We start from the raw sequence: 24,806 nt of genomic DNA, 5'->3' as shown, positions 1-24,806 counted from the left end.
TATAAACATAGGTTCGAAAATGGGTTTTGAAGTTATTTTTAAAAATCATCATAAAAATGTGATTTTTCGAAGTTTATTAAGTGATAGATCAGTATCGAGGACATTGTCGAGAATCGCGTGAATTCTCGATCGCGATGTATCAAGCGTTACGCGCGGGGTCAGCTGAAATTTTCCCGGAATACATTTTCGTAATCCGCGTCCTCCGGTGACACCGTCGACAGAACGTCGATCGAGGCGCGGGCCTCTCCTTCGGCGAAGTGACTCGCGATACTTCCGGTTTCCACGAGCGAGCTTTCCCCGACAACGTCGAATGGAAAAAGGATCGTCGATGATCGCTTTTATATAACTTTTTAACGATATTTCTGGATCTATATTTATAGGAACCTTTTTGTTCCAAATTCAATTTCCTATAAGATCCTGAAGTTTCATTGACCTGACTTGGAATATCCTGTATATCAATGTATGTCCGATTATAATTCCCATATGTGCTGATCGTGTGCATTCTTTTTCAGATTTTCTTTGTGTTGAGAAAGAAGAACAATCACGTGTCTACACTACATGTGATTCATCATGGTTGTATGCCCATGTCGGTCTGGTTCGGTGTCAAGTTCACCCCTGGTAGGTAAAAAAAAGGAAATTGTTTACCAAAATTTCTTACATGACTGATTTGTTGCAAACTCGATCGATTTTGCAAAACTAATTTGTGTGTCAATGTCATCGCACAATCCTTTGCGTTGTATTCTAGAAAGTTGAGTCTTCCTCATGTATATGTAGAAATGCATTGGTTATTACGAAACCGACATGCAAGTCATGCTGATTACACTCTTTCAGAAATTACGAAAATAATTGGTTTTTTGTTTGTACGTTATACTATCTTTAAGGATGTATTGGAGATACAATCGTAGACAAAAGTACTCGAAATTCTAAGTTCTTAAATATCTATACCTATAGTGAAGGTAGATATAAATGACACAAATGATAATATAATTATATATTTACTTGTAGAAACATATTTTTTTACACACACTTTCCCAACATTATTTTAGCTCTATTTGCGAATTTTCTTATTTATATGACAAAATGTTTGAGAGTGAAAATGCCCTGAATCTAACTTTATAAAATAAAAGAGTTGCACAAAATAAGGTTATGTTGTTGACATATCGCGATAGAAAATATTACAATTTATCGTTGGAAAGGCAAAATTGTTACTGAACATATTTATGAAATAAAACTTGCACAACAAAAATGTAGAAAATTAAGAAAAAAAGCTATCGCTGTAACAAAAGAACAAAAAACTGAGCCTATTACATCAAAAAATGAGTAAAAATTAAAATCGTAATAACTCATTAACGGTTTAGTGGATTATGTGATTTTTTTTTTAGCATATCAGAAAAACGTAAAGGACAACCTCACCAATTTTCATCAATATTGTACCATTTTAAGATAGCTCCAATACATCCTTAAATTATTATTTACTATTCATTATAAGAGATATAGAAATATATATAAATATCTGTTTTTTAATCAGAAATTCTTTTCGAAAGAACTTGAGGTTTCTCTCTTTAATTTTATAAATCGTATGTTAAAATTCCATCAATAATGTTATTTTTTTATATATATAATAAATATAGAGCAACGAAAGATAATACGATAATGCCAATTAAACGTACAAATGATTAATTCATATTTTTTTTTGAAACAATTAATTTATAAAGAATCTTGGGAATGCGATTTTTGTTCTCCCATTTTCACATTAATGTCTCTAATAAACGGTAAACTAAGAAGTGGATAAAAATTTTCATGTTAATTTCTGCTAATGATTAATCTTCCAGGCGGCCACTCGACCTTCTTCGGTTTATTAAACACCTTTGTCCACATCGTGATGTATACGTATTACCTTCTGGCGGCGATGGGTCCAAAGGTACAGCCGTACCTTTGGTGGAAGAAATATCTGACCGCATTCCAGATGCTACAGTTCATCGCCATCATGGTCCATGCCTTCCAATTGCTCTTCATCGAGTGCAACTATCCAAAGGCGTTTGTCTGGTGGATCGGTCTTCATGCCGTCATGTTCCTCTTCCTGTTCAAGGAGTTCTACCAGCAGAGTTATCAGGAGAAGAAGCTCAGGAAATCGGGCGCCGTGGTGGCGAACGGCGATCAATTGAAGAGCAAACACGCGAATGGCATCGCTAACGGCGTCACCAATGGCATCGTCAACGTCGGGACGAACGGCAGTATCCCTAACGGCGTCGCCAACGGTTTCTCACCCAGGAGAAGGGATGCCGCCGATTATTACGTGAATGGCGAAAGCTTAGCGACGGAGCTCAGCCTCCGAAAATCGTTCGCGAATGTCGAGTGACTTTCGAGCGAACGCTTAGCCTAGTCGATCTTCTCTCTCGCCACGCGACGTCGTGTTTCCCTTTCCACGGAAAGGTCGAAGGAACCAGCGGGCTTTCTTCTTTCTCTCTCTCTCTCTCTCCTTCTTTCTTTATCCTTAATCTGTCAATATCGCACGAAGGATCAAAGGCTTCACCGAGATCGACGTATTTCTTTATCAAAAGAAAAAGGAAAAAGTACAAAATTTGCGTCGCACGCTTTCGGCTCGCGGTATACAAATATTGATGTTTTACGGACACGCGTAGCAACTCTCTACCTAGCCAGCTCTAGTTAAGATCGCACGTAACCGTAATCCGACTGACGGCAGAAGGACGCTCGGACGGATCGTATCTTGGTGCTCCTACGAGCGTAAGAAATGAGCCGGTTTTTTTAACATCGGTATAAATCGATGGTTTGAGTAAGGCGAATGAACAAGTCTGCGATTTTCAGAAACTCTGACAATAATGTATGGCCTCCTCGAATAGTAAACGATTTGGTATTGACAATCAGCTGACAATTCGCGAGCATTGATTTTCCACGATGATTATGGGAAAAATAGAGTTGTTTATTTCGGAAATAAATATAAATCGAATTACATGAGAGAAAAATCTTCGTACATAGACATTTATAATCGCATTCGGAACAAGTTAGGCGACTTTGATAAAGTCATTCAAAAAAGAAGTAGAGAAGAAACGGGAAAGAACAATGAATAAACACGATAAAAATTATCTTTCTGGGAACCTTGGTAGTTACATCGGCTAATCATCGCGTCGACATTCCTTTTCACTTCGATAAAAATAAACTCTACATATTTTATGATAGCTCGCTCATGTGTACTTCTGGTAGAAATTCGCAATGTCCGTTCCGAGGAACGTATCGGACATGGCGCGATCTTGATGTTATGTAAAAGAAGAGATTAAGCGAATAACGGTAAATTACACTAGCCGCATTTTGACGCGGTACTGTTACATAATTAAATGAGAGATCTTTTCGTTTACATTTCGGTCGTGAGTAGAAACGCACGGTTCGTCAAAAGAGTCTGGTGACCTTAACCGAGCCGGATGATCAGACGGACGGACTTTTATGCGAGGTTTCGCGATTTCATCAGCGCAGAAGGAACGCGGTAGATCGGAGGAACTTTAAAGCGATGCTATGTGAATTATTGTCTCGTCAGAGTTTACTGAACCCTGCTCATTCGTCTCTCTTTTTCTCTTTCGCTATTATGTAGATTCTAAAAGTTTTATTTATTGTTCATTAGTATCATACATACTGGATGATTATTTATAATCCAAAATGTTATTGAATGAAATTAAAAATTGGAGAATGGTTTTATGTATTATATAATATTATAAATTTATACAATTAAAGCGGTCCATAAAATGAATCAGTCTATGTTTACTCAATCGAATCGTAAATCCTCAAGAGTACGGACGTTAGTGTTGAACGAACGGGAGTAAGAAGGATACGATCGCGTCAGCGTGTCTTGAGAAGATAGGCGTGCCTTTGCTCAATACTTAAAGCTCAAAAATATCGGTTAGAAATATCAGTAACCGACTTCTGTGATTGTCGACTCGCGAGAGGAACTCCGATCCTCTACTTTTCCTCCTTTTTCTTCCTTCGTGCCCCCAATAGTCGACGTCCGGTCCTGGCATCACGACGCCCTCATCGCGGATCATTTCGCCGTTTTGGTTGTCACTATTTAACGCGTGTGAATACGCGAAGCGAGTGCGTTAAGTTTTTCTGCTATGATTGTTAATTCTTTGATTTGTATCGAGAATCTCTTCAGGATGCGTAGCAATTGAACTACGTCCTCGAAGGAATTTGGATGATTTAAGTAGGATGATGATGTTATTTAAGATAAGACAATAATCGACAAATCGTTAAATTATAAAAAAATGAGTATGAATTAAAAAAGACTGACAAGTATGTTCTTTGCAATGCTGAATTTGTATATCAAAGATTGGGTATGAAGATTGGAAATATTTGTATTGTCGGTTCTTTTAAGCTCTCTTAAGTCGAAATCAAAGGATTAAAACGATGATCGAAAAGCGTATCTCGCTCGCTTCGTGCACTTATATATAATACATAGCGTCTTGTACATATAGGTAAGTTAGTTTTATATTACGTTAAAAGAAGAGAGAATTCGAGGTGCGACGGTCGCCAAGCCACACTTCGTGCTATCGAAATAATAATAAAAAGAAAATCGAATTAAGGGGTCAGAGTGCTAATTTATATAAATCCACATGCGTGTATGTATAAGAGGCGAATGTTGTATAAATAAAATCGCGCTAGGATGGACGAGTTATAGAGTTGCGGCTACGTACATAAGAAAAAAAAAAGAAAAAAAAATACGTATCAAAGGAATGACTTGAGGTTTCGACTTTTCTTAAACCTCCAGTCCGGTTACTGCCCTTCCTTCGAATCTTATAATTTGAATAATATAGATTATGGCGTGTATAATTGAAGAGCTTATTTCTATATATAAATAGACTCGATTTATTATATATCCTTCCCTTTCTTAAACAAGTAGAAATATATCCTTAGACATTTATCGCACTAGATCTCATATCATTTATCAAAAGGAAACACAACACTATCAAAGATTAATTCTTCTATTATCTAAAATCTAAATTGATAATAAGCTCTTCGATCGCGATCTATTTATAATAATTTTATACACATGTACCATACGTGAGCATTCATGCGACTATTTAAATTTACAATTTATATTTTGTGGTATATCATCGTTGAATTTTTTTTGTATTAAATATCAACCTAGATACGATCGTTGCAGCGATCACAAAATAGATATTAAATGCATACGTATGGTACAAAAAGAGAAATATATGTGAATAATCCGGCAATCTTTTTCTCCCACTCGGTCGAGAACTTGAAGTTATTTTGTTGCAAGTGACTCGCCGAGATAGGATACGCCGAAAGCAATTTATGGGCATGTGCCGCCAATCTCGTGAGAGAGTGATCTGTGAAAATTCCAAGTGCTCTTATATCGGGAGAACTTCTACATTTTATTGTAACAAAAATTAATTAATCGTACAATCGGTTCATTACGTGTATTACGTGACATATTTTTGCAAAAAATATAAGTCTATTTACTATTCCTGTGTATTTTCCATATCGATAGTACCATTATCTTTTATACTCTGTCACGCATTATAATTAGAATTTGCAAATTATTTTATCTATTATTTTTATCAATTATATCTCGCGAAAAGTTTAATTTTGATGGAAGGATTTATATTATCAATTACATTTTCTCATATTTCTGAAATTTTTATACAAACTTATCTATTCGATACATAAAAATACGTTATATTTATACAAAACTTTTTGCACACGTGTGATAATAACATATATAAACGGCGGATGCACATTTCGATCATTTACCATTTTGTATCATGTACAATAATAAGCTATAACGCTGCAACCAATCTTTAAAGGACACATTATCTACAGTAGTTTCGACAAGCGCCATTGCTTCTTGTACTTCTTGATATGTCCTAGAAAAACAGGATATATTTAAATTCAAGATAACTGCAGCTCGAAATATTATTTTGCATAGATTAACTTACCAAGCTCTTAAAATCGCGTTAAAATGCTCGATCTCTTCGCGCGCCTGGTCGCAAACGACTTTGCCGAAGCTTAATAGCTCCAGGCTATTATAATCGCATTTTTCTCGTGATACTAATCTATCAGTGCCTTGATCAATATCTTTGATTGATGCGGAACAATGTAACTTCGTATAAATTATGTTGGCGATCGCATTCCTATAGCATTCTATGAGACAATATATTGGCATTTGTATCATCGGGAAATAAGCTTTAATCCTCAAAGATTGCGGATTAATTGTAGTAATGGAAGCTTTATTGAGATTACAGGTTTCGTATCTGTGAGATAATTCACATGCCATATTAATGATCGTGTAAAATATTAACGAAAAATTCATCGCATAAAACTTCTACCAACCTGTATAGTCCCACATCTCCTTTCAACATTACTTTTCGCAAAGCATTGAGATCTAAATTATTATAAAACATATCCAGTTCGATGTCCAACGGATTATTCAAACATTTCGGATCATAATCGTCGGACTGTAACGCCACTATCTTTTGTAATTCATATTGCAACTTCTCTTTCGCCTTAAGTATAAGCGATGCTGCAGAGTTGAAAATAGCTATAGACTGCTGAATATCCTTTATATATCCGTCCTATAACACACTTGATACATCAATATCAATAATTTAAATTAAATGTAATTTTAGTTAAATGTAAAATATTAAATGTCAAAATGTACCATCTGTGAATCAACTGTTTCTATGTCAGTCGTTAACTGAGCTATATCATGATTAAGTAAAAAGTTGTCCTGGATATTGTTCTTCAATCCCTGTACTTCATTTTGCAAATACACTTGTTCAGCTTCTAATTTTTTCACCTCCAATGTTAAAGCTAACCAGGTGTTAATATCTTCGTGGGATAATGACTGCAAGATGAAATGTGTAATAAATTTAATCTTATTTTCTTTGATAATTATATCTCTTTTTTATAGCTGTTTAAAAAAATCCACACATTACCTCAATTAATTCTATGAATTCCATTAAACGTTGCTGGTATATTTTAACTTTAGCGTTAGACAATATACGTTTTGATATCATGCATATATTTTGGCCACATGCTCTTGCAATACCAATATCTATATTTTCGCTCGCTACAGTCGAGCTATTAGAATCATTTTTGATCTCCAGCTTCATTAATTTGTCCAAGTCTTGTGACAATGCTTGATATAAATGTGTCCATAATGTGTGTATATCGATACTACCAAGAGAATTCGATATCTTTTCCCAAACCTATTAACAAAGTATCATTTTTAACGATGTTATACTGTAAATTACGATTTTATATAACAATATTCTAATATAATACTCACTTGCTTTTTTTTATTTGCAGTTGAACGCAAGTCTGCTATTGTATCTAGATTCTCTCTCAATTTTTGTTGATTTATATCCTTGGAAGTATTTGGCATTAAACGTTGACATACTTGTCTCATGACATCGCAATCTTTCAACTGCTTACTGGTTTCATCATGTTTCAGTTTCAGGAAATCTTTTCTCGTACTGATCATTGAACGCTTGTTCTTTATGTCTTTCAATTGTTGCACTGAAATAAAACTTGTTAACATTGCATTTTAAAATATTCTTAAAATTAATCCATATTTCTTTTTATCTTACTTTTTTGTCTGACAACATAATCTTGTTCTTCATATTCATCTTCTAATGTAGATATCTGCTGTTTTAATGTATTACTCTTAGATTTTAATTGGTTTAAATGCTTTATAGCTGTAATTGCAGAATCGTTCAATCCATGCTTCAGTTTATACAACAAAATATTTTTTCTTATTTTACATGCTTCTGCCGCAGGAAAAGTAGAATTGGAAATATCCTCCCATAGGAACTCTAGTACTCCCTTGCACAATCTAAGGGAAATGAAGAAATAAGCAAGATCATAATAGCAATAATTTCATAGTAAATAGATAAAATAATAGACAAACATTTTTTTCATCGAATCATTGTATGCTGTTGGTGGGCACTCAAGTTGGCGAATCCATGTAAAAATACTCGTAATCTCACTCATAACGAAGTTTTTTTCTCTGTGAAAAAAATGTGGATGTATATATATGTATACATATATATATCAATAATGCAATACACATATTTGTTGTATAATAAAAAGCAGATAAACAATGCACAATTTAAATTAAAATATTTGCAAAAGATACGAGAGATAAGAATTAATAAGAATTATTGCGTGTGTGTTACAAAAGGCATGCATTTCTATTATAGAAATTATGAGATAAATACTTTGCTTTTTCTCATTTAGATATATTATTATTATTGTTTTAAAAAGTATAAGTAGGAGCAAATTTTTCTCATTTTTCTGTTATTTAATTCATATTCCCGAATATCATACGCGTATAATGTTAATCTTTAAATTGCCATGTTAAAAACACTGAAATTTTTATTTTTTTACCGGCCACATAAATCTTTTTCTTATCCCTCAATATTCGATTGACAATATCTGACGTTTACACAGCATGTTGCTTCTTTACTGTAACGTATTCTCTACTTTCGTGAATGGATTTGTTTTCGAATCCACACACACAATAGTGCCAACATATTACATTTAAAAATCTATAATAAAAAATCTCCATTTTATCGACAGAGCTCAATCATCTAATACGTTTGACATTTCTGATGCAAGATGGCATTACTTTCACGATTTTGTGATGCGCACTCTTTGAATCGTCAACCTCATTTCCCGCCAAACTGTTCCGCGATCTACACGCGCTTGTTAGTCGTGACATTTATAATATAAATAAATTTTTATATAGTGTGTGTATATGTGTATTTATGTTAATCGATCCATTGTTTTCTGCTCGCAGACGACTCGGACGCTGTCGGATGAATTCGCCGATGTATGTAGTTTATCGAATATTTTTTATATAATTTTTTTTTTTTTTTTTTTTTTGAAGAGCGACAGCGATATATCTTATTTCAACTCCACTTCAGAATAATTTACTACGTATTTTAATCAGAAGCAACGCTTGCAAATCTTTCGACAATGGAAAAGCGCATTTTATAGGCGCGCTATAAATGCGTGTTAAGAGGGCTTTTCAGTAAATATTGAAAGATTTTTCTAAGAAATCTTTAGCGTGCAATCGACCTTTTCTATATCCATTCTACGCGGAATAAGTCAATTTCCGAGAAACCGAGTCTGCAACAATGATTATATTTGCCACATCACTAAGTTGTTGATTGTATATAGAGGTCGATAAGTAAATGTCTTAGAAGAATCACCAGTTTTTTTGCGGAAGTAACAAAACAAACAGTATATTTGCGTTCTCGAGAATAATAAGAAGGAATTTCAGTATCAAGATCTAACGCATTCTTCACTAAAAATTAAATATATTAATTAAAAAAAATATATTTTTAATATATATATATAATTTTTAAATTTGTTTTATAAAACAAGTTTCTGCCAACATTACAAAGTTTCGAGCAATTTTCTCACCAAGATAAATTGTCATAAAAACTTTTTCAATAAAGAAACAAAAAAAAATCGAAAAAGGTATTATGATGAACGATTAATTTTTAAATCGATCTGTCTCTCTCTAACCTTTTTATCCATGCCTTTTCACGCTTTTTCAAATTTCGTTCGCGAAGGTAAAATAAAGAAGCATCACACTTTTGCGGCCCGTTATTGCGGGCAGAAAAACGACGACGTTCACGCGAGTGAACGTTGGGAGATCCCCGTTGCAGCAGCGGCTTGCGAGGGCGGTCTGACGTAACGTCACGTTACGTCAGACCGTGCTATAAAGTACCAGAGGGATGATGGTGGCGCGGGTGGGGGTAGCTCGCGACGAGGGGGTCGATGGGGTTGGTGGGGATGTACCGGAAGAGGTTGGCACATCAATAGGAGAGAATCCCTTGGTCGCCGGGTAGGGAAACGAACCTTCGAGTGGGGGATAACTTGCAAAAGCTCGCAGCCACACACAAGGGATGCGAGAGGGGTAATTGTCTCTCTGATCCTCTCTCCCTCTCCCTTTCTTCTCCCTCCCTCTCCCTTTCTTCTCCCTCCCTTCCATTCTTTCGAAATATGCGATTCCTCCGATAACGCATGATTTCCGGGATCGTGCATGAGTTGAGGCGATATATCGCTTCGGGGTCGTCTATGTTTAGGGGTAATTTTCCAAGAAAAGCTTGCTTCTTCACTCTTTAGCGCTCGTTACTTTCTCGTTACCATACATAAATCACTTAGAGTTAACGTCGGTTAAGAGGGGACGAATATAGAAGGGAGTAGAAACTTAGTTACCATAGATTCCGGGTAACGTTTGCTGACTATTTGTGGATACAACAAATCAATCCTGTAGAGAACTGTTCAAGACTCGATTGAAAGCTCACATCGATCACAGATATGGACTCCTAATTTTGTAACGTCCTGTGCCGATGCACACGTCACGTGACGCAACCGCCCTCGCAACAGTTTCGCTATACATAATTTAGTTGTGTGGCGCTTGCCACAGGATAGAGACAGCGTTCTGTCCATTCACCCATCAGACCCGTCGTGTCAGACACGTCGCTCTAGGCATCAGGCATTTGGATACCGTAAGTGGTTTACGGTTACCATTGAGCTCGTACGGGTGAGAGGGAGGGCGAGGGGGATGGAAGAGGTCGGGAGTCACCGCGTATAATCGGACACGACTATAAGAACGGGGGATAGTGGAGACGGGTAGGGAAAATGACGAATAGGGAAAATGGCGGGAGAAGAAAGGGTATTATTCGCCGTAGGGGTGGTACACACGATCAGTGACGTACGACGATGTCGACGTTATCGTGGATCGACCAAAAAAAAGTGGAAAACGCGGCGTGAAAGGCGGTAAAAACTTGCGAAAAGCTCTGCCGTATGAAACATGATAGTTACAAATCTCTACCACCCTTCGCGCTAAATAAGAACCGCCGGTAATCTCTTTATCTTTTTGTGTGACTTTTCAACTGGACTCGCTGCTACTTGAAATAAAAATCATCACGCCTTTTGTAATAATTTTTATTAATATACATATCGTTAGATACAATCGTTGAAACTTGGGGAATTTATATCACGATATTGAGATGTTTAATAAGTCTGTTATATTTAATCCGATATATAAAAAATATTTTATAAAACATATATATATATATATATATGCAAATATTTATAATGTATATATATGCATGTGACTTTCTGTGCGTGTAATCTTTCATGTGAAAATAAATTTAGTCTGGTATAAACAATTTTTTTGTATATATTGATTAATTTAAAATTGATAATTTTATGGAAATCTAAAAACTATTAATTTAATTACAACTTTTTGTAATGCAGTATTTCCTTCGACTACGTTACTGCTCTCTGCTTGGTAGGAATGGGTTGTCATAATCCCAGTAGCATCTCAAGCGATAGAGGTAATATCGAAAAGCATTCATCGAATAAAACTTCGAAACTTGTATATTTTTTAACGCAAATTTTTTTACTGTAAATTTATATTAATGGAAACGAGCATTTATCGTATCTCGAGGAGCATCTAAAAATTATTATTGACATTCTGACGACACGGAACCTCATGGCGAAATTCCGCTACTGCAATTTTCCCTAACGGAGGATAAGGGGTGACACGTTAGGGGCGTCTCAATCGCGAAGGAACCTGGTGATTATGTAGCAAGGTTTATTGAATTTAATAGGCAGAAAATATTTAGCAACAGTTTTATCTAATGTCACGCGACTCCAATTTATCGAAATTATTTCGTGTGTGTATTATATTAAATAAAATTCTACTTATAATAATAAATATTAATCGCATCTTTTCTTGTTAACGATTCATTCAGCTTAACAAATTATTCATAAAACTTTCTTTTATTCCATAGGAAAAAGGGTAGTGTCTACGATGACATTCGGGATAATAAATTCTACAAAATATAATTATATCTCATAATATATATAAATCTTATTAGATATAATTTTAATAACAAATATAAAAGTAATAAATTTTAATTATAATTATAATTATTTCAATTTTAATAATATATAAAAATAATTTTAATTATTTACTAATGACAAAATATATGACAGAAATAGGTCACACACATCTCTAGAAGAGACGTCATTACGAAACCTATTCGCTCACGCTTAAGAGACGCCACTGTCCGGCGGGGTGCCGCGTCAAGGGCGAGCTGTATCACTGGTGGGGGTGCCTTCGGCTGGTAGGGGCGCGTCGCCGCCGACCGGGGCGCAAGAGGGTGGCGGCAGTATGAGACGCGGAGAGTGTAACCCCACGGTCGCACCGCCACCCGTGCGTCGTCGTACTTATAATGTGACTCGGGGTAGCATAGTCACGGGGATAGTCGCGCGAAAGTGTAGAGAAGATTAGCCGTGGTTCGCATCGGGAGTATATACATATACATATACATATATATATATATATATATATATATATATATATATATATATATATTAATGTCCGTATCTTAGTTTTTAGGCGAGAGTATAAAAATATAACAGTGTAAGTAAGGTTTATCCGGAGATACGTACAACGGGGTCTCCGTCTCCGTCGAGAAAAAGACAGAGAGAGAGAGAGAGAGAGAGAGAAGCGACACATAAGGTAGAAAAATCAAGTGACGGACGGATAATACATAGACGGCTGGGTAAGATCAAACACCCTCGATCACCAGCCTAGTGATCTTGCAGATATCTCGGGGACCGCGGTTGCGAACGAATACATATCATTTTATCCTAGTTGCAAAGAGTGAGATAAAGAGATAACGAGCGAAAAGAGAGAGAGAGAGAGAGAAAGAGAGAGAGAGAGAGGGTAAATCGAGAGGAAGAACCGAAGCGATCAACAAACGTTGTCGCGGGCTTAATGAGGGTACATGGAGAGAAGGATAGAGGAAGGGAGAGGAAGAAACGTTGTGAATTCTATTGAGATGCATATACAAATACACAAGATAGATATATGTATACACACATGCGCAACACAAAACGTGTGAGTGTACTTGGCTCGAGAATCGTCACCATCGTCTTGTTGCCGCCGCCGCCGCCGCCGCCGCCGTCATCGTCGTCGTCGTCGTCGTCGTCGTCGTCGTCCGGCGTCTCTTTCCGGCCCGAAGATTCAGAATAGCGAGGATCGTTTGCGGGAATTCCGGAAGTGACTGACGGAGACACGCGCGCGCGAGAAAGGGATTCCCTTCCCGCGAATGCGATCGCGTCTGCGGGTAACTACACGCACTAACACGACGTCATCGTCGTGAACTGTGATTCTTTGTGCCGTTCGACAAGGGGTTTGGGACAGTGATCTGCAACGAGACGGGATAGATAGGCAGACAGGGTAAGTGATATCACCTCCCTCATCTGACTCATTCGTCTAGACGTTTTTGATTCGTGCGACGCACCAAGTGGAACATTAATCGAAACAGTTAAGCCGATTAACATCGAGGCCCATCGATGATCGGAAACTAATTTATAATGAATTGGCTTGGCTGTTTATCCAGTAACTAGCATTTACATTTCTCATTCTTGAAAATAACATTGTTTAAACTTAACATCAATTTTATAATATTTACAAATTATATATCGATTTATCCATTTCTTTCTTTTAAACAATTATATTAAATAATAATAATAATCATTAATATTATTATTACCTGAGGTTCACATAATTGTGTTAGATAAATTATGTTATAAAGTTTTCCAAATTGTTGCAAAATTCAATTCTGTATCTGTGAATTTTAACAAATATATAACTTATTTTAATATAACATTGATCTTGAAAATAAAATTGTTTAAACTTGACATCAGTCCTAAAATATTTATAATTTTTTATATTCGCCTATCCACTTCTCTATTTTAGACAATTATATTAAATAATAATAATAATAATAATAACGACAACAACAACGACAGCAACAACAACAGCAACAACAGCAACAATAACAGACAACAACAACAACAACAATAGACAACGACAATAACAACAACAGCAAACAACGACAATAACAACAACAGACAACAACAACAACAACGACGACGACGACGACAACGACGTCGACGACAACGACAACAACAACAGCAACGACAACGACAACGACAACGACAACAACAACAACGACGACGACGACGACAACAACAACAACAGACAACGACAATAACAACAACAGACAACGACAATAACAACAACAGCAAACAACGACAATTACAAAAACAACAACAACAATAATAACAATAACAACGACAATAATACTAACAACAATAATAATAATAACGATAATAAATATTATTGTTATCAGAGGTTCACAACAAAGTTGTATTAGATAAACTATACTGTAAAGTTTTCAATTCTGTATTTGTGAATCTTAACAAATGCATAACTTATGTTTTAATATAACATTGAAAGTTCATTCTTCATGCAAAAATGTATGTATAAAATTTTGTTAATTCTATGTAATTAATTTTCAGACTTTGATTGCAAACATTGTTAGAATTTTACACACAATTACCGTTATATATTCTATATATTTAATATAATTATGTACATTAACAAAATTAATTAAATTAAAAATTTCGAACAACGAATTTGTTCAATCGATCGATTACAGATTTATTGTAATATTGTAAAGTTATTGTTGTGTCGTACTCTCTTTTCTTCAATTCTTTTCTATTCATTACATTTTCAGTCAAACCAAGTCTTTTGCAATTGTAAAAATAAATGGATATCTTTTTGTAAGTGTCGATATAATTACGACAAAAATACATTTTAAGATATACTTTGTGCTATTAAGTATAAAAATATAAGAGATAGTGGTTTTTCGATATAGTGTGAAATGGTAAAAATGTTAATAGATATACATATATACATATGTATATACATATATATATGACTTTATTTACAATAATTAGGAATTTAAATCGTTTAAATATTGAGTTGTATATTTGTATTTATTTATTTTGTGTATATTTTGAATAATTTGTACATATTAAAATATTAACCTACAATTAATATAAAATATTTTAACAAATTCTCTCTGTTATATACATTACATAAAATTATACTTACGTTAATATTATCGTTTAATATTGATTTTATCGTTTAATATTGAAGCGGGAAGTTCTCAAAATATTTGCGCAACAAATATTGATTCGCAATGGAACATTAGAATTTCTCATTATTCTCTGTATGCATAATTAGGTCAAATACTGACACTTTATCAATTAATATTAAATCAAAATATAAATTTATATTTTCTTATGTTCAATGCATAAAATGTATCATGTAAAATATAATTTTATTATAGTCGTCAAGAGAAACAATTAATTTGGCGAGTATAACTTGATTTAATGAATCAAAGTAATGTCGGAAAGAACAAAAGGGAAGAAGCGAGGGTAAGAGAGAGAGAGAGAGAGAGAGGGAGAGAGAGAGAGAGAAATAATATAACGTAACAAAGTTCTGTGGTCGATTGATCAAACAAATTCGTGGCAAAATCGAAAAAACTATTTTATTAAATCTCGTTTTGTTCCCTGTGATAACCGTATGTTTGTGTGTATGCGTGTGTGCGCGCGCGCGCGCGTTTGTGTGTATGTGTGTGTGTGTGGGCACAGTAAAAATATCAGCAAATACGTAAAAATATCTGCAAAAGAAATACAACGAACAATGTACATTATGTTTGTCAATACAATGCTCCTGTAAAGAAAACGAACAGGCAGGCGTTCTAATGTCGTAAAGTACGAGAAAATAATAGAAATATAAATACGTATATACAAGATGTCGCAGATTCTTTGACTTTCGACGACAAATTATTTCATCAATTAAAAATCGAGTTTTTTTCCTGATTAAAATGACGAAAACAGACTTTGTGTTACAAACGATTGAAAATTAAGAACTTTTCACTAAAGTAACTTTTCACGCGATTATATAACAAAACTCTCCCGTTTATTTAAATTTAAGATAATTATTTACATTAACGGACACCTCGCCGATGACCTTGACCTTGACATATGTTGTCAAGGACATAATCCTGAGTAATTTTTCCTCATAACTTAATCGACGGTCGTTGTTTATTAAAAAGTTATTAACAAATAAAGTTTCAGAAATAAAACGTAATTTTTACATGAGTTCGTAATTTCCACGCAAGAAACAAGATCCATCCGCATCAAGATGTTGTATAACTCAAATTAAATTTTCAGAAATAGGTTTGGGTTAGGTTATATCTTCCGGAAGTGGAGCCCCCCCGTAGGGGGAGGGGGCGGAACCCACTGCGTTCACGCATACACTTTCCCATTCATACAACAATCGTGAGGTGAATCTCACTTTGCGTTGTAAAGTATACGCGTGGACACAGTGGGTTCCGCTTCCCCCCCCCCCTCCCTCCTACGGAGGAGCTTCAATTTTGAAGAATATAACCTAACTCAAACCTATTTCTGATTTAAAACCAAAATTTAGTGTGGGTTATGTTGTATAACTCAAACCAAATTTTCAGAAATAGGTTAGGTTATATCTTCCGGAAGTGGAGCCCCCCCCCTTCCCCCATAGGGGGCGGAACTCACTGCGTTACACTGTATACATTTTCTTATCTATACAACAATTCCGCCCTTCCCCCCCTCTCTCCTATGGAGGGGCTTCACTTTTGGAGAATATAACCTAACCCAAACCTATCTCTGATATAAAATTAAAATTTGATTCAAGTTACGTTATATAACACAAACCAAATTTTCGTTTTGAATCTAACTTCAACTTTAAATATCTCAAAAACTATAAGAGACCGCCGATTAAGTTACCATATAAGGAAAAGTTACTCAAGATCATGTCCTTGACAACATATGTGAAGGTCAAGGTCATCGGCGAGGTGTCTGTTAATGTAAATAATTACCAAATTTAAATCTCAACTTTACTTCCTCAGAATATTAAGTTTAAATTTTTCATTAGCAATATATATTTAACGTTGAATGTTAAATAGATACGTGCGGTAAATATATTACTGTTTGAATTTATCTTTAAATATAAATGTCTTAATTCGTATTATGAAAATATTAAGTTTCTAGAAAACTCGTAAATAGATATAAATAAATGCGCACATGTGTGTGTTCTTCGCTTCTTCTCTCTTATCATTTTAAAGTATATGTATCGGCAGCGAGTTCAAGTCTTATTATGCGTTCCTTGCTCAGGTCTTATTCTCGCATCGAGAAAACTATTTCCCGATACGGCTGGAGCACGTAAGGATTTCCATATCAGTAGGAGCCTGAGGATATCGACCACATGTGTGCACAAGACGAGGGCATTCTCACCTTTATCATGGGATTTTATGCACGTCACGATGTCGCTTGCGCGCGCGATCATGTTTCGTATGAATCATTCTCCTCCTCTCGCCGCGAGGAGGAGAAAGTCGTTTATATTAATAATCGCAAATATCGCAACAACGATGAACGATGATATTTTTCCTCGCTTTATTAAAAACGCACATTTTGCTACATATCGGATCGATCGCGAACTCGACCGCGCTCGCGTTCGAATCTGGATATTCACGGGACGTGTGGGAGAGTTAAATATTCCCTTTCCGAATACGAATCCGCGCGACGCATTTATGAAATTATGTATGTTCTGCATATGTGTGTGTGCGTGTGTTTGTAGCATTACGCAAGGTTTTAGCCGAACTCTAGATATGGGAATAAATTATTCATCGTTTGCAACAGCGACGCGATATTTCTAACAACGCGCGCGTGACATATTGTGTCTAAACATAGAAATATAATGACATTAATGTGAAATATTATACGCATATGTGTATGCTAACTTTCCGCGATTTCGATAAAACGGTGCTTTAAATTTTCAAATTTATCATAAAATCATATATTATTGGAACATTTGGTTTAAGCTTAATATACAGGATGGAGGCATCTAAGACAGGCCACCAGCCATAACTTCTACAGTTTTGGAGATAGGAGAAAATGTTTGAAATAAATGTTATATGGTATCGAGGGGGAAATCTTGTGGAAGTGAACATTTTTTTTTAGGCCTAGGACATTTGAAGATCATCTTCATTTTTTAAAGTGAAACCAACCTAATTTTTTTATACAAATCGATTCCTTGCAATATTTGGCACAAAAAATTATAAGGATAAGATGGCCAAAAAGTGAATAGTTTACGAAATATTTTGTACTTTATACCAGGGTTGGGAAGAAACGCGTTACTTGTAACGTCGTTACCGTTACGGTTACTTTTTTTCGGTAACAATCGTTACTTTTTTCTGTTTGTAACGGTAATGGTAACGTCGTTACATTTTTACAGTAACGGTAACGAATTAGTTGTTACTTTTATCGATATTTTTTGGTTCTTTATTATCTTATGTTTTCGTCATTTCAATAGATGTATTTTTTGAAAAATATTTTATAGCTTTCTATCATAGGCTGCATTCTGATAGTCACTGCCAGTACTGAAAATCTATAGTAACGTAAATTATAGATTTTACAATATTGACAGTGAATATTGGAATACACTCTTAATAATATCAATATTTTTCTTGTCAATATTTAAAAACAATGTTTGATAAAAATTTTCGACAAAATTGAAATTTGTAAATTACAATTTAAATTCCTATAAAGATAAGTGTATTAAAAAGTAAAGATATTAACATAAAAAATTAGAATCATTAAATAAGTTTAATATAAAAGACGCTTGTTATATAAAGACTAATTTAGAGTTTTTAATCGTAGATTATTACATTTAATATTGATTATTAAATAATTTTATAATCTAATAGCTTATTTTAGCATTACAAAAAACAAAAACATAACGGAAAAGTAACGAATCGTTACTTTTCAAGTAACGGTAACGGTAACACGTTACTTTTTAAAATCAGTAACGAGTAACGGTAACGAGTTACTTTTATAGAGTAACGTTCCCAACCCCGCTTTATACTCCATACTAAATACTTAAACTTAACACGTAATATTAATATCTAAAGATTGAAAAGTACAAGGTGATTGAATGTTTATTTACGATCTGTATAAGCGATAATACCAGAGAGGACACGAAAGTAAACATGAATATTTTACGAAATATTTTATAGTTTATGTAAAATTATATCAAAATAAAGTATAAAATATTTCGTAAACTATTCACTTTTCGGCCATCTTACCCTTATAATTTTTTGTGCCAAATATTGCGAGGAATCAGTTTGTATAAAAAAATTAGGGTGGTTCCATTTGAAAAAATGAAGATGACCTTACGCCTCCACCTAAAAAAAAAAAAAATGTTCACTTCCACAAGATTTCCCCCTCGATACCATACAACTTTTATTTCAAACATTTTCTTTTATCTTCGAAACTGTAGGAGTTATTCGGATGCCCTGTCTTAGATACCTCACCCTGTATATCCCAAACGGTTCGCACAAATTTTTGTGTTAATTTAACATAATATGGATATGTTAAATTGTGACATTAATACTATGTTAATATTTCAACATAAAATAAATGCAAACACTTTGTAGTAACTTGAAATAAATTTTGTGTAAAATTAACATAGTTTTAATGATAAAATTAATTTAGAAAAAAGTTAACGTCTGCAGTCATTCTCACTCCTATTATAGATTAAAATCAACAATTTTTTTCTGTAAATTTTAACAGATAAATAACTAATAATACGGAACATATCTATTGTGTACAAATAAAAATATGTACACATTGTATTATTTTTACACTTTTTAAAATTGTTTTAATAATTTAACGTTTGAATTCCATTAACACAACGGCAATATGTTAAATTAATATATGAATGTTAAATATTTAACACGAAAATTTTAACCAGCAATTTTTTTAACAAGCAACATGAATTTTCCAACTGTCTACAACTCATAAAACATAATAATTTTTCATTTTTCATTTAAACCTACACAAATTCAATTTGTTTAATTGCATATCGTTTTATATGTCGTAAAAAAGTATTATAAAATGTTCATGCCAATCATTATAATTGTTGGGTCTATCCAATGTTTCATGCGACGCTTTTTTTAAATGACGTTCCTTATAAGGTGGATATTTAAACCGGCATTAATGTTCTCTCGTAACCAAATACTTTACGTGTACGCGCGTTTTGCAATTATTCTAAATGCATAACGGATAATAATGCAGCGACGCGTGCTTCCCAATAGTTTAATAGTGAAATATTTAAAAGCGCACCTGCAATTACATTAACGTAGATGTCTGCCCATCATTCAAACGGTTTAATTTGAAGACATCCTTCTTCTTCTTCTCTGACATGGCTGGGAGACTTTCCGAAAGGAATTGTCTATACATCATTAACTAGGTATAGATATTAGATAGGTTAATATATGATAAACTAATTAGGTATTGAATAGGATAATATATGATAAGCCAATAAAGGCATTATATAGGATATGTGTGAAAAACCTCTTTTTGAGTCATATGGGAGGATGGGACCCGAGCGGGATCGAACCCGGAATCTTTCGATCCACCAGCCTGCGACTCTACGCCCGGCGCCACGCATTGCCCCATTTGAAGACATCGTTAGAACATCGTTAGCTATGCACGTCGCATGAGTGAAAATGTAAAATTCTGTTATTACTTAATTTTCTTCTTCTTCTGCAATTGTATATCTCAAAATTTAGTCACGTCTTTGCTAATGCTAGAATCGAATTCTCCACGAATAATAATTTTAAAATAAAGCATACTACAATGCAAATTGTAAAATCGGAAGAATTTATATTATATAAAAGATTTTATAATAATATATGTATATATTAATTTCTCAAGCATTAATGATCGTTTATAAATTCGAGATTTTTAATTAGTACATAAAAAAAAAATTTCATTGTTTTATTACTGATGTAAAGCGACTAATACTGTATATGGATTTCAGATTTTCGGCAAAGATCCAGTTTCACAACTTCAACAATGACAATGCATGAACATTGGATATATCTCTTTCTATATATATATATCTTTCCTTCCATTCAAGCGTATGCAGTTTAGCGTCTACGGAGTATTTACGGGTTATTTAGTTTCCGCATTCCATTGCGATACACGTCAACTCAGATGTGACGTATTTTGTACTTGACCCAATTTTGTTTGGTTTGACTTTAAGTTCGCGTTTACCTGAAAATAGCGCGTTTGATTAAAATAGGAAAGGTATATGAGACAGTGATAACTCTGTCGATATTACTATTATTATATACGAATTACTATTATTATATGTCCGATTAATGTAATAGTACAGAGATATGTTTCTCTAGTTTCTCTATCATTCTTGTTCTCTTTGACGTAAATCTTTATGATAATTTGTGTGATATGGTATGAGAAATGTTTATTAGAATTTTTCTGTACTTAAAAATGAGCATCGCGTGCAGCCTAGAATACACTGCTTCTTGTGTTAATTATAATCTTTAATTTTGAGCCTATAAATCTATCTATCGGACTGTAATATAAAAATGTACAATTAAATTATTCCAATTTAGAGCCTCGACGATTTTTGTGAATCATCGTTAAATTATTCAACTCGACTATAAAGTTTTCGATCTAATTGTGAAAACAATTTCGCTCTTGATCTTAATTGTCGCTCGATTGTTTATCCCATTTTGACAGCTTATTGTCAATCCAAGCGAAAACAACTATTTTATCGTGACAAAAATATATCAAGAATTCTATAGATTTTTATGATTTCGATGTTTAAAAAAGAAAAATCTAAAAAACGTGAAAATGCATTTAATCTTTTTAAGCTTCTTGAGATTCTTGTGATATTTGAATAATTTCTACAAGCAATTTGATTTATTATCCGCACTTTGATGGCGCTAAATCTCGCCGGTTGGTCCTCACGATAGCACGCGTCTCTTAATCAAACTTCACGCGTTTCTATCACGCGGCTATCTTTCGTGGCTAGCGTTAACACGGATCGATCTCGTGAGTTCAGGGTTGCGTTGTAAGGTCTCCTTCTCGCCGAGAAAATCTGCAGCCGTATATACGTACATCGCGCTTAAGCGTTTTCCAGATCCTCTATCCGTGCTTTCGATTGCAACGATAATGTAGACGCAAGAATATCCGCGTCTACGTTACACGAGATACGTATCGGACATTATTAACTGTCGTGTCGAATCGATTAGCGATATTAATACGCTAATGCGTAAGCCGCACGATGGGACATAACATGCGGGTAGATGGAAATTTATGCAGGTTGTCGTATATCTTTTCTTTCTTAGCGCGACGTGACTCTTTGATTAACCTTTTTGAATGTGAAAATTTATTAAAATACGATCTATTTGAATCTTGAGTGAAGAATAAATTTTTACGCTTTATTTGCATCTCGAAATTTTAATTTACTCCGGTATCCGGTGTCTTTGTGCATAATATTTCTATTCAGAACAGTATAAGTGTAATAACAGTATAATGCATATATCCATCCATTGCATATTCCTCGAAATGCATAATTATTTAATTTCTTTTCAGGTATGCAAACACACATACACACATATTTCATCACATTGGGATATTAAAGAATTACGAAATTGGAAAATTTATGTTTTCTTATTAAAAAATAAGCCGATAAAAATTTATGTATTAAATATTTAACACATTTATATGTTAATTTAACATGTTGCTGTTAATTGAATTCAAATGTTAAATCATTAAAACAAAAAAACAAAATTGAAAAAATAACACACATATATTTTTAATAGATATGTTTCGTATTATTAGTAACAGGATTTATCTATTAAAATTTACAGAAAAAAATATTGATATTCTTCTACAATAAGAATGAGAGTGATTACAGGCCGTCAATAATTTTTTTTCTATTAGGTGTACAACTTTGCTTCCGCCGTTTTCCTATAGATGGCTTTAGCGGTAAGTAGTGGTCGAAATAAATATTGGAGATCATAGACGTCATGCAATAAACTTGGGCATCTGTCAACATAACCCCATAGAAACATTAGTCGATTTGTGTCTGCATCATAAAGTTATTCTCCATTGAAAATGTCAGTTTACGAGCCAAATTCTCGTCATTTGCGGGAGGGTTTAATTTTCTGCTTCAATATGAAGAAATCTGCGGCTGAGGCTCATCGAATGCTCTCAAATACTTATGGTGAAGCCGCTATTAGTGAAAGAACGTGTCGTGAGTTGTTTCAACGCTTCAAGAACGGTGATTTTCACGTCGAAGACCGGCATAGCGGTGGAAGAGAGAAGGTTTTCGAAGATGCAGAATTGGAGGCATTACTTAATGAAGACCCGAATCAAAGTCAAAAAGAATTGGCACGATCATTGGGAGTGGACAATACTTTGAATCATAAATGTATAACCAGTTTTTTACAATAAAGCCTCGAATTTCGGAAAAAAAACGGCGGAAGCAAAGTTGTACACCTAATAGGTTAATTTTATCATTAAAAATATGTTGATCTTATACAAAATTTATATCAAATTATTATAAAGTTTGCATTCATTTTGTATTAAAATATTAACATAGTACTAGTTTTATCATTGAACACACATAGTTGAAAAATTTATATTAAATTTAACATATATCGTATGTCTCAAATGATTCACATAAATTTTTAATTTAACATGATATGAATATGTTAAATGATGACATTAATATTATGTTAATATTTCAAATTGAATGCAAATTTTATAATAATTTAAAATAAATTTTGTATAAAATCAATATATTTTTTATGATAAAATTAATTTGGAAAAATGTTATTGACAGTCTGTAGTCACTCTCGCTTCTCTTGTAAAATAAAATCAACATTTTTTTTCTGTAAATTTTAACAGACAAATCCTGTCATTAATAATACGGAACATGTCTGTATTGTGTAAAATTAAAAATAGATGCGCATGGTATTATTTTTACACTTTTCTCTAATTGTTTTAATAATTTAACACTTGAGTTCAATTAACACAACTGCAATATATTAAATTAATACATAGATGTGTTAAAAATTTAACACAAAAATTTTAACCAGCATATTTTTTAACAAGGAAACAAATTTTTCGATTGTGTATCCATATTATGTTACATTAACATAAAAATTTGTGTGGACCGTTTGAGACACGCGATATATTTTAAATATAAGTCAAATTTTTTATGATAAAGCGGGAAGTCTTAAAACAACGACGAGATACATTTAAGGATGAATAACCATAGAATATTTTGCCGTGGTTATTGATTAGCTCATTCTTGTATTACAGCGTTGTAACAGCATTATCATTCTGCACTGTAATTGACCCCTGTAGTCCCTCACATCGTTAAACGTTTCACATTTGCATACCGGTTAGTTAAACGCGATAACACATTCGTTCGGAACAGCCTTTCCTCCCTCTCGAAAATCAACAAGTTCACACGCGGATGGATATTTGACATACCGGCGCCTTTTCCCTTTGTTAATCCGAGCGATGGCCGCGTCGTGGCATTTCATCACTCATATTTGAAATTTGAGGTGTTCGAAAACGCACTGGTGTCAGTTGTTATACAATGAAATACGCTCCGTCTGTCACTAAGTGGCCAATTAATCGTAAATTTGCTACGACAGAGAAGAGAAAACGTCTGGAAAAATGTATATGAAAAAATCACATATGGTATAACAAAGAATATAATATGTGATGTATTTTTGTATTATTACGCAATTTATTATATGGAGGAAATAGAGCGAAGCACAATGGTTCCTCCAACGCTTTTTGAAACAGTTTTTTATTTTCGCGATATACAGGGCGGGTCCGAAATTTTTCGGCCATTTGAAATTTTATAGGAAATTTAATTCTGAACAAAAAATTTCCTATAAACATGGGTCGAGAAATGCTTCCTTAAAAAAGTAGCGCCTAAAAACCTCTGAGAAATC

General features: G+C 34.0%; 3 protein-coding genes across 11 annotated transcripts in view; 2 read left to right on the top strand and 1 right to left on the bottom strand.

Moving 5' to 3' along the window:
- LOC138934363 (very long chain fatty acid elongase AAEL008004) overlaps positions 1–5,494 on the top strand; it is a 47,513-nt gene extending 42,019 nt beyond the window's left edge. For all 5 annotated transcript variants that reach the window (XM_070298008.1, XM_070298012.1, XM_070298010.1 and 2 more), the window contains 2 exons: positions 513–618; positions 1,833–5,494. In XM_070298008.1, the coding sequence (XP_070154109.1) occupies positions 513–618; positions 1,833–2,359 (633 nt within the window). In that variant the 3' untranslated portion in view covers positions 2,360–5,494. The remainder of the gene's footprint in view (positions 1–512; positions 619–1,832) is intronic.
- Positions 5,443–8,531, bottom strand: LOC138934362 (uncharacterized). Of its 2 annotated transcripts, none has more exons than XM_070298005.1 (9): positions 8,419–8,531; positions 7,940–8,038; positions 7,620–7,864; positions 7,319–7,548; positions 6,966–7,238; positions 6,689–6,874; positions 6,361–6,602; positions 5,967–6,281; positions 5,443–5,894 (listed from the first exon to the last, which is right to left on the bottom strand). In XM_070298005.1, the coding sequence occupies exons 2-9, from the start codon at positions 8,020–8,022 to the stop codon at positions 5,774–5,776; spliced, it is 1,695 nt and encodes a 564-aa protein (XP_070154106.1). In that variant the 5' UTR covers positions 8,023–8,038; positions 8,419–8,531; the 3' UTR covers positions 5,443–5,773. The 2 variants fall into 2 exon arrangements, with proteins under 2 accessions (XP_070154106.1, XP_070154107.1); XM_070298006.1 differs by having other exon boundaries at positions 8,478–8,497.
- A 3,508-nt stretch (positions 8,532–12,039) lies between these two features.
- Positions 12,040–24,806, top strand: part of LOC138934001 (solute carrier family 7 member 14) — a 103,034-nt gene continuing 90,267 nt past the window's right edge. The window contains exons 1-2 of one of the 4 annotated variants that reach the window (XM_070297350.1): positions 12,040–12,354; positions 12,451–13,303. The gene's annotated coding sequence lies outside the window, so the exon portion shown is untranslated. Of the gene's footprint in view, positions 12,368–12,450; positions 13,304–24,806 lie in introns of all 4 variants that reach the window. The other 3 variants (XM_070297352.1, XM_070297353.1, XM_070297351.1) reach the window with 3 other exon arrangements.

The sequence above is a fragment of the Polyergus mexicanus genome, unplaced genomic scaffold (genome assembly GCF_030449975.1).
Source record: "Polyergus mexicanus isolate NDT 795.1 unplaced genomic scaffold, iyPolMexi1.0 SCAF_6, whole genome shotgun sequence".
NCBI lineage: Eukaryota > Metazoa > Arthropoda > Insecta > Hymenoptera > Formicidae > Polyergus > Polyergus mexicanus.
This window is presented reverse-complemented; position numbering and strand designations above follow the sequence as displayed.